Source organism: Pectinophora gossypiella, chromosome 29 (genome assembly GCF_024362695.1).
Source record: "Pectinophora gossypiella chromosome 29, ilPecGoss1.1, whole genome shotgun sequence".
NCBI classification, from domain to species: domain Eukaryota; kingdom Metazoa; phylum Arthropoda; class Insecta; order Lepidoptera; family Gelechiidae; genus Pectinophora; species Pectinophora gossypiella.
Genome location: NC_065432.1, coordinates 1,800,821 through 1,818,223, shown reverse-complemented (window position 1 = coordinate 1,818,223; position 17,403 = coordinate 1,800,821). Strand labels below are relative to the sequence as shown.

Here is a 17,403-nt window from a genome sequence, read left to right as displayed (position 1 = left end):
GACTTTTCAGGCTTGTCCGAAAAAGTAAGATGATTTCGTGCTTCGGAGGGCACGTTAAGCCGTTAGTCCCGGCTATTAGCCGTAAAAGCACCTCCACCAACCCGCATTGGAGCAGCGTGGTGGAGTATGCTCCATACCCCCTCCGGTTGATTGAGGGGAGGCCTGTGCCCAGCAGTGGGACGTATATAGGCAGCAGTGGGACGTTTATGTTATGTTTGTTATGTTGGTCTTATTAACCAGAATCACAACGGAACCCTAAACATGTTTTACAAGACATTGATTGGCGAGGTTGAAAGTTCATCGCCCTCTGTATGAGATAGAGATACACTTTCGTCGACGCGATACCGGTGACCCACAGGACCTAATTGAATGAGTGAGTGGGGAATTTATGTTATAATTAAAACACTATAAAAATAATTAGGTAGACAAGTATAATAATTAAAACACATAATAACGGGTTCTTACCGCGTTTAAATGGATACGGATATGAGACGAGATACGGATACGGAATGGATATGAGACTCCCGATATTTCGACACTGTTGCAAGTGCCATGATCACGGGATGACTGACAACAGTGCAACAGTGCCGAAATATCGGGAGTCTCATATCCCCATTTAAACGCGGTAAGAACCCGTTATTATGTGTTTTAATTATGATAATAACCGGGCCCTTGGTCTTGGTTCCATACAAGACCATTAACCCGGCCCCAGGGGGAACAGAGTCATCTTCTCTGCCCTCCACTGGGGCAATTCCTGTTCGGCGCGTCCTTGCCGCGGGGGTGGGCGCCTCTTACTTCAGTAGGCCGGAGTGAGATGGTGGCTGAGTTCGAATAGGGACCCAGACCTACGGGGTATAACGTAGAACCCTTGCCCAGGGATACGGGTGAAGACCTCAACGGCTGCAGAGGCGGAGATGGGAGCCATCGGTACGGCAATGCAGGACGGAAGGGGCATGTCACAGGGACTGTAACCTGGAACCTGACAGAGGGCAGCAGTAACTGTCAGTACTATTCAGAGGCAGAGGACAGGAGTCCTAGTATGGCTTTGTAATAGACTACTCTGGGCGCCATCCCACTCGCGTCAGACAGAGTACTGCGGGGCGGAAGGCAAGAGGGAAACCACTGCCCTATTTTTCCCTAAAAAGTAGCATGGAGAGTATTCGGAAAATGCTACACCGACAAGAGCGTGGCTCTTAAATTGATGATGATGATGAATAACCGCGTAAACTTAAAACAATGTATAGACAAGTATAATGTTTTCGAGTATTTGTTTATTTATTATTTTATTCCTTGTTCAGTTACAAAATTACATTTATGCAATTTATAGGTACTTTTTTATTACTGTGCTTTTAATAACAGTTAACAATATTATTTTTATTTGTCGACGTCGATTTCATTGTCTCTTAACTCCCTCTCTCTGTCGGCTTCGTAATCCCTTATTTTCTGAAAAAAAAAAAAAAAATATATTAAAACACATAATAACGGGTTCTTACCGCGTTTGAAATAGGGATATGAGACTCCCGATATTTCGACACTGTTGCAAGTGCCATGATCACGGGACGACTGATGAGATTGGAGTGGAGTAGGTAGATCCATAATTTTCTACGGGCAGACATATCTGTCTACCCTCTTTCTCTCCCTCTATCCCTATTTCAAACGCGGTAAGAACCCGTTATTATGTGTTTTAATTATGATAATAACCGCGTAAACTTAAAACAATGAATAAAAATATAAATAAGTATACATAATGTAGTGTGTACCTCCACACCTATGTAATATACATATCTATGTTATATGTCATATCCATAGACAGACAATAAACGACCGTCTTAGAAGACACACGTCTCTTATTTTACTCCACAACTCCGGCGTCCCACAGTGTAAAACCTCGTAAGCCCTGAGGTCCTCTGAGAAGGACCAAATAATTGTAGTCATAAAGGCCGAAGGGACTAATCACAAACTACATCATAAAAACTAAAACTCGTTACTTATTTTATATTTAAATATGTAAGTATATACACATATTTATGACGTACAAATAGGTATGTATGTTAATGAAAAAATACATAACCCTTTATAATAATAATATTTTTCAAATTTTACTAAAAGTAGTGACTCAAACCGGGAGTCCTTCTGGAAGAACTAAAAAAAACGTATTTTTTTCAAAAATGTCTTCTATTCATCCTTACATAGGTCTCCACTTAATTTGAACCCGATCGGATAACTCTAACACTTTAAAATTTGTACTTGAAGTGCTCGGCCTTTACGACTACAAAAATTTGGTCCTTTTCAAGGTACCACCGTCGTTTATTACTTCGAAATCGTAATTATGCTTCGGCGTTACGAGGTTATTATAAAAAAGTGAAGTGTGTCAGGATCGAAGCAAATGGAATTCTATTGTCTCTGCTTACCCCGATGAGAAATAGGCGTGAGTTTATGTATGTATGTATGTATGTAACATAACATAAACAGCTCGAGCCAACTGTGTTAGTGAGAACTGCACTTCGTCACTCATACATAACATAAACAGCCTATATACGTCCCACTGCTGGGCACAGGCCTCCCCTCAATCAATCGGAGGGGGTATGGAGCATACTCCACCACGATCCTCCACTGTGCGGGTTGGTGGAGGTCCTTCTTCTATGGTGTGGGTAGTGAGGTGGATTACCACATCAACGCTCGTGTCAGGGTTACTACTGAGCCGATAAAGGCCCCTGACATGGCATGTAACGACTACTAACTTACGTAAGTAGTAACCGGGACCAACAGCTTGACGTGCCTTCCGAAGCACGTATCATCTTACTAAAAAATTGGCTAGTTGATATGGAATTTTATGACTTGAATGAATATTTTCAACAACAATGATATTTAAAATTGACAAATGTTTATAATGTGATTAATTATTAGGTACTTCCTTGATTCCTTGATGCTTAATACTGACATTATTTGCAATATTGTACGTCCGACATGGACATGCTGTTGAGACAATTTCATAATGTTTGATACCTGCATGTATGTACCTACACAGCTTCTCAATAAATGTTTCTTGTTACTTGTAAAAAAAAAATCTACCTTCCACATATCAGGGTCCCATTGATCGAACATAAGTGTGAAGTCAGTAGGTTCTAGTCCTTGTTTGGTCACATACATGTTAATGTTATCGGCGGGGTGGGTCCCTGCGTATGCCTGTTAACAAAAAAAAAAACTTAATCTAGTGGTTAAAGCATTGGGGTCACTAATTAAAGCACATAATAACGGGTTCTTACCGCGTTTAAATGGGGATATGAGACTCCCGATATTAAAACCCTTATTATTGTGCTTTAATTATGATAATAACCGCGTAAACTTAAAACAATGTATTGGGGTCACTATTTGGAGGTCCGGGTTCGATTCCCGACCCTGTCGAATATCACTTTTTGGGACGGAACCAAGCAACCAACCCGTTACAGTTTAATTTAACAGCCTCCGTGGTCTAGTGGTTAGAGCGGTGGGCTCACGATCTGGAGGTCCAGGTTTGATTCCCGATGGGGACATTGTCGAAATCACTTTGTGAGATTGTCCTTTGTTTGTTCGGACATTACAGGCTTGAATCACCTAATTGTCCGAAAGTAAGATGATCCGTACTCCGGAAGGCACGTTAAGCCGTTGGTCCCGGTTACTACTTACTGATGTAAGTAAGTAGTCGTTACATGAGTTAGCTAGTTACATAATATGTAATTTAATTTTTGACGTTCAAAAAGCGCTGGCTATGTAAGCCAATTTTGAAAAAAAGTCTGATTTTTTTTTTGGAGAGAGAAAATAATTGTAGTTACATTGGCAATGATGGTGGCAGATTTGATGAGGTGCTGCGGGGCTTCGTCTCCAAGCCAGACGAACACCTGACGACCCGTGTCCAGCACGTAGGCCTCATCTGACTGCAACTCCTGAGGATAGAACAACTTAACATAAGCTCACGAAGAGGTTTTGTCAGAAAATAAATTTAAAGCTCATGTGAAGCTTACTTTATGTAAAAAAGCTTATTATAAGATTAATAGCTACCTAAATGATAAAAATGTCTGGTATTAAATGTGTTCCTCTAGTTACTAAATAACTTGTAATGTACCCTCATTGGTTTTTAAAAGATGTGTTGCTTCATACTGCATACATACATTACAGGCTGATCACCTGGTTATACATTGTTTTAAGTGGTAACGCGGTTATTATGATAATTAAAGCACATAATAACGGGTTCTTACCGCGTTTAAATGGGGATATGAGACTCCCGATATTTCGACACTGTTGCAAGTGCCATGATCACGGGATGAATCATCATTCGTGGCATATCCCCATTTAAACGCGGTAAGAACCCGTTATTATGTGCTTTAATTATGATCACCTGGTTGTCCGAAAGAAAGATGATCCGTGCTTCGGAAGGCACGTTAAGCCGTTGGTCTCGCTTACTACGTACTGATGTAAATTAGTAGTCATTACATGAGCCATGTCAGGGGCTTTAGGGGGCTCAATAGTAACCCTGACACCAGGGTTGATGGGGTTGGTAATTTAATCCACCTCACAACCCACACGATAGAAGAAGAATACTTACGCTCTGCCGAATCTCCGGAAGCAATGTGAACCTTAAGTTGTTAGCGTTGAGGGACACCTCGTATAGACGAGGCTGAACCTGACGGGAGTACCCGGTCCAGGAGGGTTCATAGGAACTCATTGAAGACGCGTCTCCTGTGAAACATAAAACACGTTACCAATCAAAAACACAACACCATCAAATCGACAGAAATCATAAATCAATCAATCAATAAATAATACTTTATTGCACAACGACATATAATACAAAGGACATAAAAATTAAGCAAATTGATTATAAATTTTAAATCAAATTAATTAATTAATCAAATTATTTTTTTAATTTTTTTCGTATGTTTTAAGGACATAAACATACGAATAAAAATACGCACAATAGGGCAAATATACAGGGTTTTAAGTTTACGCGGTTATTGGCCCCGATTCCTGCAGACACCTCCTAATTTTATTTTAAGTTACACCTGTCATTTTCATATCCGCCTAAGAGGAAAGGGACGGCTGATTGACAGCTCTTAATTTAAGAAGAATGAATAATCTGGGCGAATCAAAAAGGTACCTCGCTGGTATGCAAACCGTTTCACATGTGCTGTCAACTTAATTTTGTTGGGTTATTGGCCGATGGTTGTTTTAGATTTCTGCTTGAAATTGACGTGTATTCCATAAATTTTATGCCTGTTGATTACCCGTCCCTTTCTTTTTCAACGGATGAGAAAATGACAGGTATAACTTAAAATAAAATTAGGTGGCGTCTGCAGGAATTAGCACCAATAACGGGTTCTTCACATCATCCCGTGATCATGGCACTTGCAACAGTGTCGAAATATCGGGAGTCATATATCCCTGATTTAAATGCGGTAAGAACCCGTTATTATGTGTTTTAATTATAATATACAGGGTGTTAGTGACATCGTAACGAAAACTTTGAATAATGAGCTGAATCAGCCCCCTCAGTATTCGTTACGATGTCAATTACACCTACACCCCGTACAAGTACATACAGGTAGCTATACAAGTAGGTAAGGGTGTTAGTGCCACCGTAACGAATACTGGAAGGGATGATTCAGGCCATGATTCTGAGTTGATATCAAGTGGAATTTCCTGTCGGAAAATTCACGTCGTTGTTTTTTTTAAGAATTATTTTCAGTTCCATACTTTTGCGACGGAAAATTCCACTTGATATAAACTCAGAATCATGGCCTCAATCATCCCTCAAAGTTTTCGTTACGATGTCACTAACACCCTGTATAAAACGTTCTACGCTAACGACTTACCGTTAACAGACCTGACGAGTCTAGAATGCGACATCCCAACGTCCCTCCAGGTGGAGAAGTACTGCTTGAACACCGCGGGCTCCGCCCCCTGAGGCACCCTTGACACATGCACCCACGACGGGTACTTCTTGGCTGCCAGATACTGCTGGGCTTTGGACATGGCCTCCGACTTCTCCCGCTCTGTGGACTGCTTCCCGACCCACACGTAGATGCTGCCACTCACCGTGTCCAGGATGTAGACTTCCTGGGAGATTATCATGTTTATTCATTGAATTATATCATAATCATCGTCTCCCTAGCATTATTCCGTTTCTCACAGGTTCCGCTTACCTAACCTGAAGATTTGACAGGTCCGGTTTTTTACAGAAGCGACTGCCTGTCTGACCTTCCAACCCGCGAAGGGAATACCAACCCAATTCATAATCATAATCATTTATTGCAAGTCACAGTTTTACATAGGTGGTATACAGGATGTGGTAGGTACATTGTGACGCCCCGTTGGGGCACAGCAACTTAGGCATAACATTTGTTACGTGGTCAGAATTTACATTTATACAATAAGCTTTAACCAATTATCTACTTAACAATTAATGTAACATATTATATGGAGTATTCGGAAAATGCTACACCGACAAGAGCGTGGCTCTTAAATTGATGATGATTATATATATTCTAGTATAAATTATATAAGTATTATTAACATTTTATCAAGAAATAACTTTTAATAGAATTATCACAACAACTTTTAATAGAATTATACGAGTAGTCTAGTAAGACCTCCGAAAATGCATTTCTCGGGAATGTGGGTTTCCTCACGATGTTTTCCTTCACCGCTAAGCACGTGATAATAATTTATGATCCGAACATGAATTCGAAAACAAATTCGACCATCATTGCTTTAGGCCTGTGCTGGATTCGAACCTGCGACCTCAAAGTGAGATGCAAGTGTTCTACTAACTGGGCTAGCTTTCCCGTCGCGGGTTGGAAGGATAGACAGGCAGTCGTATCTGTAAAAAACCGGACCTGTCAAATCTTCAGGTTATGTAAGCGGACCCTGTGAAAAAAAATACGGGATTATGCTAGGAAGATGATGAATGCATGGGATTAACTGTCTGGGAATTGATATTAGTCATCCAAATTACTAAATTGTATATACACCTGGCACCAGGGTTGATGGGGTTGGTAATCCACCTCACAACCCACACGATAGAAGATTGATCGTAGTTTTACTTACCACTGGGGTGTTAAAAAGGCCACATTGAAGCAATACATCTAAAAAGCAATATTGCTATTAGACATTTTTGTGCTCAAATGTCAAAACGCGCAAATGTCAAATTGCATAACATAACATAAACAAATACTTTATTGCACAAACAGGAAAAAACAAAAAACAAAACAAAAGAGAAATAGAATTAGTACAATAGGCGGCCTTATTGCTAAGTAGCAATCTCAATATTGCTTTTTTAGATTAAGTATTGTTTTTTTTACCTAAAGCTGCTGTATATTCCTATTTAATGTCATCTAGCCTTCGTTGACAGTTACTTCCGCACAATATCCCAGGAAGAGGAAATGTCTGAAAACCAGCGCTGGATGGCCCCTATCATGGCTCCATCACAGTACAAGCTGAGCCATTTCCTTTTGCCCGTATTCGTAATATTCATAATTACCTAGTTCAAGCAAATGTAAATTGTTCATCATCATCAATTTAAGAGCCACGCTCTTGTCGGTGCAGCATTTTCCATGCTACTTTTTAGGGAAAAAATAGGGCAGTGGTTTCCCTCTTGCCTTCCGCCGTACTCTGTCTGACGCAAGTGGGATGGCCTATTAGTCTATTACAAAGCCATACTAGGACTCCTGACCTCCGCCTCTGAATACTACTGACAGTTACTGCTGCCCTCTGTCTGTAAATTGTTACTGGCAATAAATTTATTTTATTCTTCGTCATCATCAGCCCATTAACGTCCCCACTGCTGGGGCACGGGCCTTCCCTATGGATGGATAGGGAGATCGGGCCTTAAACCATCACGCGGGCCCAGTGCGGATTGATGGTTATTAACGACTGCTAATGCAGCCAGGACCAACGGCTTAACGTGCCTTCCGAAGCACGGAGGAACTCGAGATGAAAACTTTATTTTATATTTTTGTGGTCACCCATCCTATGACCAGCCTTTGCGAAAGTTGCTCAACTTCAACAATTGCAGACCGAGCGCGTTACCGCTGCGCCACCGAGCTCCTCCATTTTATTCTTATTCTAGATGAATAACTTTGATGTGGCCTTTTTAACCCCCCTTGGCTGGACAGCAATACCTGTGGCTTGAGTTGCTCCTGTTTGTATGGCTTGGAGAGCGGCGTGACCTTAAGAGTACCACTGCTGTCTGACACTTCCGAGAGGACCACTGCCTGCTCCTCGCTGCGTTCGAATTGCTGCGAAACAGGACATTGAGGTTTATTGTTTTGTGGGAAATAGGTGTGAGTTTATATATGTATGTTAGTAGCCTTATCTAATATTAGATGCTATGACATGCAAGTCACAGCATCTACGCACTGAAAAGTATCGGCGTCCGAAGGACGTAACGGACCCACTAAAGTTATGACTTTTAAATTACGCGAATGGCTTATTACTAATAGTTTTTATAGTATTAGAGAATTTTTGAATTTTTGACATTTGCATGCTAATAATAATTAGCAGGATAGAGATGCTGTAACACTGCTTTATACCATATTGTGACTCTGTACCTACCTATCCTAAGCGAATAAATGATTTCTGATTTCTGTAATATACGATCCCGACAACCCGATTACTCCAGCCATAGAGGCAGCCAATCAACTCGCGACACCAAACACTTCAGGACCCCGATACCGACCCCGCCGGCGTGGTCGACGATTTCCCTCATTCGGGGCCATTATTCATTCATCCACTCATTCATTTTGAAATTAACAGTTGTTAATCATCCGTCCCTTTCCTTTTCGGCGTATAAGAAAATGACGGGTATAACTTAAAATAAAATTAGGAGGTGTCTGCAGGAATCGGGGCCATTATCCGTAACCGTAACCGGTATAATAATCATTCTTAAATCCGTACCTATCCAATCCGTATCCGAAATTTCATATCCATAACATCCCTGGAAGGAAGGAGAAGTATTTAAAGCTTATCAGGTCTATTACAAGCTTATAAAGAGGAAGCCTACCTGGTCATCTCCTCCAGCGCTCTCATCAGGCACCAGCTGCCTCGACCCGGACCCCAGAGCCGTGAAGAACCTCTGGACATCAACTTCACTTGAGTATTGATCTGGAAGAAAACATACACAAAATACTGCTTTATGGGACCAAAAAGAACAACATAATTTTATCAGACAACTGGACAAATGGGGAGTATATAGAATAAGTCAAGTCAAAAAAAAAAGGATGTGTTTCAAGGTGATTAGCTTACCGATGATCTCAACGCGACCCCTGCCGTTGTGGTCCTGGTCTCGGACCTGGTTGGCCACCGATATGGCCTTCAGCCTCTCCACGTTCTTCGCCTTCTCACCCACGTACACGTAGATGTCGTGGTCCACGTCCAAGATGAACACGTCGCCTTTGTTCATTGACGAGATCACCGGGTCCACCTAAGGGGAAAGTACAGGAGGGATATCAAAGTTCTTTTCCCCCCAACAAGCGGGGATAGCTAAGTTCTTTTTTTGTCCAACAAGCTGTGGAACTAGCCAAGTTCTTTCCCCTCCTCCGTCTAACAAATGGAATTGCATTATTTGTGTAATACAAATAATGGACTAATAATGGGCTAGTATTCCTCCTCACAATCCACACGATAAGAAGAAGAAGAAGAAGAAGTTGGACTTAGTTTACATTTAGGTTTTGTGTGTTTTGTATAACTGCATGTTAGAACGAACATTTAATTTTCTCTCGTAAAGCACACAAGTCATGGGCTGGGTTCTAGTTCAAAACAATCATTTTGTACCTATTTTTAATGCTGTCATCCTGCTGCTGTTAAATAAAATAGCAAAGTTCTTTTTCCCCAAGAAGTGGGGATAGGCAAGTTCTATTCCCCAAAGAAGTGGGGATAGGCAAGTTCTGTTTTTCCCCAACAAGTGAGGATAGCCAAGTTTCCCCCCCCCCAACAATTGGGGATAGGCAAGTTATTTTTTCTCCCCAACAAGTGAGGATAGCCAAGTAATTTTTTCCCCTCCAACAAGTGAACCCAACGCTCCACCACAGGACTACAGAGGTCGTTCAACCGTTTCTAATTACGAGTATTTTTTATTATTTCAAATTATCACACAATAAAAAAATAGTATATTAATTCTTCTAACAAAATAAACGCGTGTAAGTTACGTTCCTATTTTCTATAGGTATTTTCAAATTCAAATGTAGGTATTTATTGCACTGCTACAGGTCAAGAAGGCCTTAAACAATATTACATACATCCACTGCAGCATACCAGTCTAGGTGTACAATTTTTAATTCTAATATATTTAAATTACAATTTCAATTAGATATTAAAATAATGTGAGTCAATATAAATGTGAATATGATTAAAATTAATTTGACTAGGTACGCTTAACTAAATACATTTACGAATACAATTTAATAAAGTGGTACGGTCACGAGCATTAATATGTATACACTTTGGTACCATGTCACATTAACTTTTTTGACAAATTGAACTGTAAGTCTCACTAAATGTCAAATATGTTAGTGCGACAGAGTCCTAAAGTGGGTACATTATACATATTACTCATGACTGTAAAAAAAAAAAAAAATTGGTACATGTCTGTAATGAATAGACTTTTGGCATACCTGTCTGACCCTAACGTTCCTCTTCCCTTTGATCTGGAACAGTCTCTTGGCGGCGCCTGCGTTTGTGGTCACGTGGTTGAATCCTGATGCATGCCCTCCGTCTAGGTAGCGAATTGCTGATACAAAGAAAAGTCAAAGTTAGTCACGGCATAGAATAAGGAACAATACTACGTACAGGTCACGATCACGATCTGGAGGTCCGGGTTCGATTCCCGATGGGGACATTGTCGAAATCAACTTCAATTTGGGAGACTGTCCTTTGTTTGGTAAGGACTTTTCAGGCTTGAATCACCTGATTGTCCGAAAAAGTAAGATGATTCCGTGCCTCGGAAGGCATGGCAAGCCGTTGGTCCCGGCTATTAGCCGTAAAAACACCTCCACCAACATTGGAGCCGCATTGGAGCAGCGTGGTGGAGTATGCTCCATAGACTCCATACCCCCTCAGGTTGATTAAGGGGAGGTCTGTGCCCAGCAGTGGGACGTATATAGGCTGTTTATGTATATACTACGTACAGAACGGCAGCTCCCCGCTCCCCACCAGTTCTTTCACCGGGATCAAGTTTTTGACCACCTCGACTGGACGGAAGTTGTCCGGTCTAATTCGCGCAATTGGTATCTTCCGAAGCGAACTTCGCATGATTCCGGGAATTCGCGCACACTCGGTACCGTCAGAGGAGAGGACTTGTTGTAGATGGCATTAACTACTTGGCCGGACAAATGGGGAGCGCTGAGGGCTCTCACGCACGCCGGTATACCTACCTGGGGGAAACAGCGCTGTGAAATCGGAGCTCTCGTAACCCATAGTCTGTCGGTGCTGCACGGCTGCTCCGTTGAACTTGTCATCGAGCCCCACGGTCAAAATGGCCGCCGCACCAGACTCGTCCTGGGTGGACTCGCTGCCTATCCAGTAGTGGATGTCCCATGACAAGTTGTTACGCTTGTCTGATGTCGTCTGCGGAATAAATTACCAGTCTTAAGGCTAATATTGGTGCTAATTCCTGTAAATACCATCTAATTTTATTTTAGGTTATATCTGTCATTTTCTTATCCGCCGAAAAGGAAAGGGACGGGTAATCGACAAGCATAAAATTTATGGAACACACGTCAATTTTAAGCACAAATCTAAAACAACCGTCTAAAAATTCGCCCGGGTTATTCATTTATTTACTCATTCTTCCTAAAATTAAGAGCTGTCAATCATCCGTCCCTTTCCTTTTCGGCGGATAAGAAAATGACAGGTATAACTTAAAGTAAAATTAAGAGATGTCTGCAGGAATCGGGGCTATTGCTTGTGTTGTGCCTTTCTTTTCCCTGAACCCATACTGGTCATCTCCCAGACATCCCACGACTATTTATTTATTTATTATGGTACATCAACAGCAGTACATACACAAACACAATATAAAATACACATAGGAAAAGTTCCGGTATACCTGCCAATTATAGACGCACACAACACTGATAATAAAAAGTATAAACTAAAGTTAGCAAATTAAAAAGAACAATAATTGAAAATAAAATTTATAAAAGAAAAAACATAGATCGTCTAACACAACACAACAACGTTTAAATGGTATGAAAAAAAATAAAACGAAAACTAAAACTATTGCAGAATAAAACTTACACCTTAGTAACTGGGTAAAACACTGAGAAATAACCACTTTTTAGATAATTTTAGACGGAGTAAAATTTAACGCTGTTGCTCGGTGCGCGGTGCGCGGGGAATAATCGGTACCGGCTAAGAAATCGAAGTTCGGCATCTGAAGCCGATTCCCATTGTGTTGGCGCTTAGTATAAATTCACACTTGACAGGCAGTATTTAGGAAAATGGCAACACAGTCACCCCCACGCGGCCGAGCACGTGCCTACTCCAGTTTTTAAAAACCCGGCGCACGCTAGCGGAGCGACCAGTCGTGTTCGGTATTTTCAACTGTGCACAAAGTGTTGACGAAACTCTGCCCGTTTGTGGAAATACGTACCCCCTTCTGCGAATAGTGATTCCTTTGTCTGTGTGGTGAAATGTTTTATTAATTCGGTGTGTTTTATTTTGATTAATACAATAAATAGATATCCATTACTTATACGTGCTTTAATTTCAGTTAATTTATTACATCAGAAGTGTTGAAAGGATCCACTTAAGGCCGTCATGGGTCGAAAATCGAGAGACAAACAAAAAAAGAGAACCGAGAGGAAGAGGAAAAGATCACCATCGTCAAGTAGCTTGAGCTCAAATAGCTCATCTAGCGACAGGAGTAAGACGCCCCCTCTACCGTCACGCCGTAGCAAGAAGGCCAAGCAAGTAAGTGGTTGCAACAATTTTGTTTTGAATGCTATGGTACCAGAATTCGACCCCCTCACGGATAGAATTGACAATTGGCTAAATATTGTGACTTTACATGCGAAAACTTTTAACTGGAAAGATGACATAATCATTTTCCAGGCTTTAAATAAGTTGAAGGGCACTGCAAAAATCTGGTATGATTCCTTTTTGAAAAATGAAAGTATTTGGGCTTGTTGGTCTTGGAATGACTGGCGCAATAAATTGCTGTGTACTTTCCAAATTCGTAGGAATATGTTTTCACTGCTAAAAGAAATCATTAACCAGAAACCCAAAAATTCTCAGTCCCTTTATGAGTTTTGTTTCGAGCAAAAAGCGAAAATCGATCGTTTAAATTTAAATTTCACTGAATTTGATATTATCTCTATAATTATAGGTAATATTGGAGATCCGAATTTAGTTGCGTCTATAGAAGCAGGAAATATAAAATCGTGTAACCAATTAGCTTCATTTTTGCATGGCCGTGTATACGAGTTGAATAGATCAAACATTTCCGAAGAGAGGCCGTCAGCTTCTACTTCTAGCGGCAATAAACAACCAGAAAAGTCCTCGGCTGGACCTTCCGGTTCTGTGAGTCACACGCCGGCTCGTAATAGAAACCCTTCAGCTTCATCCACGAGTAAGCCCTTCAGGCCTATTAGCTGCTACGTTTGTGGTGGAAATCATAAAAAAATCGAATGTACTTACCAGTGTATCCACTGTGGAAAGAAAGGGCATTCAGATAGTGCTTGTTATTTCAAAAAAACACCTGCTAAGATTGAAAAACAAGAGGAAGTTAAGGTCGTAACTAGTTCTCAACGGAAGGAAAAATTCAATAAACAAGCTTATTTAGGGGGTCTTTCCCAACAAGTATTTATCGATATGGGAAGTGACTGCTCTTTGATTTCATCCGAATTAGCAAAAAAAAGTAATTTTGAAATTCACCCATTAGAACAGTCAGTAACCTTACAAGGATTCTCAAACAAGGTGATTTCTACTGTAAAAGAGTATATTCTTATTAATTTGAAAATCGATGAGGTTGAATTGGAAAACGTGAAACTTTATCTGATTGACGATTTGTCCGGCTGTGACGTACTAATTGGAAGGAACGTTACCGAAAATCCCTCTATTATGTATATGAGAATTGGAGAAATTCTAACCTTTCAAAAAGTTACCCCGGAGATGATTCTTAACGCCTCAACCGAATTTTTGCCAAAAATAAAAGAAATTCTCGAAAGGTATCCTAAGAGCGTTGCTATAGATTTATCATCTTTAGGAAAAGTGACTGGTTTCGAAGCGGAGATTGAGTTAACTTCTAAAACCCCGGTTCATTACAGACCTTATAGACTACCTGAAAATAATCGTGTTGTAATGCGAAAGGTGATCGGCGATTTGTTGGACAATAAAATCATACGCGAGAGTAATTCTCCGTATGCTAGTCGTGCTATGTTAGTGAACAAAAAAGATGTAGAAGAGAAACGCTTATGCATTGATTATAGAACTTTAAATGATCTTACGGTTAAAGATAAATACCCCATGCCCCGTATTGAAGATTTAATTGACAGATTAAAGGGGTGTAAATATTTTACAAGTTTAGACTTAAAAAGCGGATATTACCAAATTCCCCTAAGCCCCGAATCCATTCCCAAGACTGCATTCGTAACTGAAGATGGACAATATGAATTTTTGCGAATGCCTTTTGGCATTTCGAACGGTCCATCAATCTTTCAGCGAATGATGAACACTATTTTAGGTAACCTACGCTTCAATAACGTTATTGTTTACTTAGACGATGTTTTGATTGCCACTAAAACATTAGAAGATAATTTATTTGTTCTGGATAAAGTTTTAGACACTTTTGTTTCACATGGTTTGACATTAAATCTGAAAAAATGTTTCTTTTTACAACCAGAAATTACGTTTCTTGGGTACATCGTCAATGAAAACGGCATCAAACCGACACCCGAAAAGGTGGAATGTGTGAAAAAGATGCAGGCACCTAAAAATGTTCATCAATTGCGAAGATTTTTAGGTCTAGTTAACTATTTTAGAAAGTTTATTAAAAATTGCGCGATTATAAGCTCACCTTTAACTAACCTTTTAAAAAAAGGTCAAAATTGGATTTGGACTCAAGAACACGAAACCGCAATGCAAATGCTTAAAGATTCTCTAACCAGTGATTCGACTTTAGCTATATTTGACCCTCAAAAAGAAACAATTTTATATACGGATGCAAGTCGTGACGGGTTTGCGGGAATATTGGTTCAAATTGAAGATGGGGTAGAACGACCGGTATTTTATTATAGCAAACAAACATCGAGCGATGAAAAAAAGTATCATTCGTTCGAGTTAGAATTATTAGCAATTGTGACATCTCTCCAAAAATTCCGCCTTTATTTGGTAGGCAAACGTTTTAAAATTATTACTGATTGTAATGCCGTTAAATATGCCCTTACCAAAAAGGAAATCATACCGAGAATTGCCCGCTGGGTACTCATGATTCAGGAATTCTCATTTGAAGTCTTACATAGGCCCGGTATCAAAATGCAACACGTTGATGCTCTTAGTAGGATCTTTTCGGATGATACTTTTAATATAAATGAAAACTCTGTCATGGCTATAAACGAAAGTGATTGGTTGTTAAGTGTACAAGAACAAGACTATGAGATTTGTAAATTAAGAAAAATTTTAGAGTCAGGAGAAGCCGAGCAAAACAAAGAAATTTTTAATAACTATGAACTTCTCGGGAATAAAGTTTACCGACGCACTGAATTCGGCCGTAGGTGGGCAGTTCCAAAAAATTGTATCTGGCAGGTGATCCGTTATAATCATGACGATATAGGTCATTTTGCGATTGACAAAACTCTCGAAAGGATTAGGCAATACTATTGGTTTCCTAGGATGAAAAGGACGGTCACAAAATATATAAGAAATTGCATAAATTGTTTATATAATAAATGTAAATCTGGCAAAAAGGAGGGCGAATTGTATCCAATCCCTAAATACGCGCGTCCTTTTCATACCTTACATATGGATCACTTGGGGCCATTTGTCAAGTCTCAAAAAGGGAATAGTTACATCCTGGTACTGGTTGACGCATTCACAAAATTTGTATTCATTTGGGCTGTACCTGATACGAAAACAGATTCAGTTCTAAATGAATTAAACAAATTGTTCAAAATCTTTGGCAACCCTAAAAGGCTAGTGACGGATGCGGGCTCGGCTTTTACATCAAAATCATTTATAACGTATTGTGAAGACAGAAATATTCGTTGTCACACTATAGCAACTGGAATACCTCGTTCTAATGGACAAGCAGAACGCTATAACAAAACAATATTAGATGCTTTGCGATCTTTGGGAGCTGATCATGATTATACAAATTGGGATGAGACTTTGACTACATTACAGCAAGGTATGAACAGTACCATTCAAAAAACCATTAAAGCCATCCCCAGCGAGGCGTTCTTTGGGTATCGTTTAAGGATGGAAAGTGACAAATATTTGCCGGAAGATGATACTATTATTGACGTCACAGCACTTAGGAAAGATATAGACAGTCGCATTAAAACTAGCGCTGAATATCAAAAGCAGAATTTTGACGCAAAGAGATGTACTTACAGCAAAACAATACTTGATCGGTGATTTGGTTCTAGTTAAAATCCCCAGTCAGAAAAATGATGGATGTAGCAAGAAATTATTACCAATTTTCAAAGGCCCTTTTAAAGTTACCCAAATACTCGGTAAAGACAGATACAAAATAACCGACATTATTGGCAGTCAACGATGTAACAAGAAATATACTGGAGTGGTTTGTGCGGAAAATATGAAATCATGGATTAATATAGGAAATTGGGAAGATGAATGTATTTCAAGTAATATTGATAATTTGGGTAAGAATTTGTCTGCTGCATGATCTTTTTGTGATAATGGTTAATACTTATTATTTTCAGTCAGAGAAACGAATGTTGGCTAACGAGTAATGCTTTCAAACTTTCATTCACTTTAAACATGGCAATGCTACTGGTTTACTATTTCCTAATAAATCATAAGTGGGGCCTTGAGTCTGGTAGCTTGTGAGAGTGGAGGTGGGGTACATAAAACTTGAACCTTTAAAAATCAAGTCGTACTATGTGGAGCTTGTGACTCTGGAGCATTTGCGTCTTGATGATCTTTCGCTAGTGTATGTGGAGCTTGTGACTCTGGAGCATACACAGGAAAGTTTTAGGTTTATGTTTATGGTACTGCCGGAACTTGGACACTCAAGGAAAAGTAAGACCAGGTGCATTCAAAAGAAAAGTTTAATACCATTAATATTGATTAACGTATGTGTTTACAGGTGTGTCTGAGGACAGCCACTGCGCAGGAGGGCCGAATGTTGGCGCTTAGTATAAATTCACACTTGACAGGCAGTATTTAGGAAAATGGCAACACAGTCAC

General features: G+C 40.0%; 2 protein-coding genes across 2 annotated transcripts in view; one reads left to right on the top strand and one right to left on the bottom strand.

Annotated features, from left to right (window-relative positions):
* Positions 1–17,403, top strand: part of LOC126379468 (zinc finger protein 70-like) — a 102,448-nt gene that overhangs the window by 79,773 nt on the left and 5,272 nt on the right. The window lies entirely within an intron of this gene.
* LOC126379463 (actin depolymerising venom protein gelsolin 1-like) overlaps positions 1,252–17,403 on the bottom strand; it is a 39,221-nt gene continuing 23,069 nt past the window's right edge. The window contains exons 5-14 of the mRNA XM_050028221.1: positions 11,406–11,598; positions 10,647–10,762; positions 9,280–9,457; positions 9,038–9,138; positions 8,157–8,273; positions 5,850–6,093; positions 4,583–4,716; positions 3,813–3,923; positions 3,073–3,186; positions 1,252–1,443 (exon numbers count right to left, since the gene is read on the bottom strand). Coding sequence (XP_049884178.1) covers positions 1,375–1,443; positions 3,073–3,186; positions 3,813–3,923; positions 4,583–4,716; positions 5,850–6,093; positions 8,157–8,273; positions 9,038–9,138; positions 9,280–9,457; positions 10,647–10,762; positions 11,406–11,598 — 1,377 coding nt within the window. The 3' untranslated portion in view covers positions 1,252–1,374. The remainder of the gene's footprint in view (positions 1,444–3,072; positions 3,187–3,812; positions 3,924–4,582; positions 4,717–5,849; positions 6,094–8,156; positions 8,274–9,037; positions 9,139–9,279; positions 9,458–10,646; positions 10,763–11,405; positions 11,599–17,403) is intronic.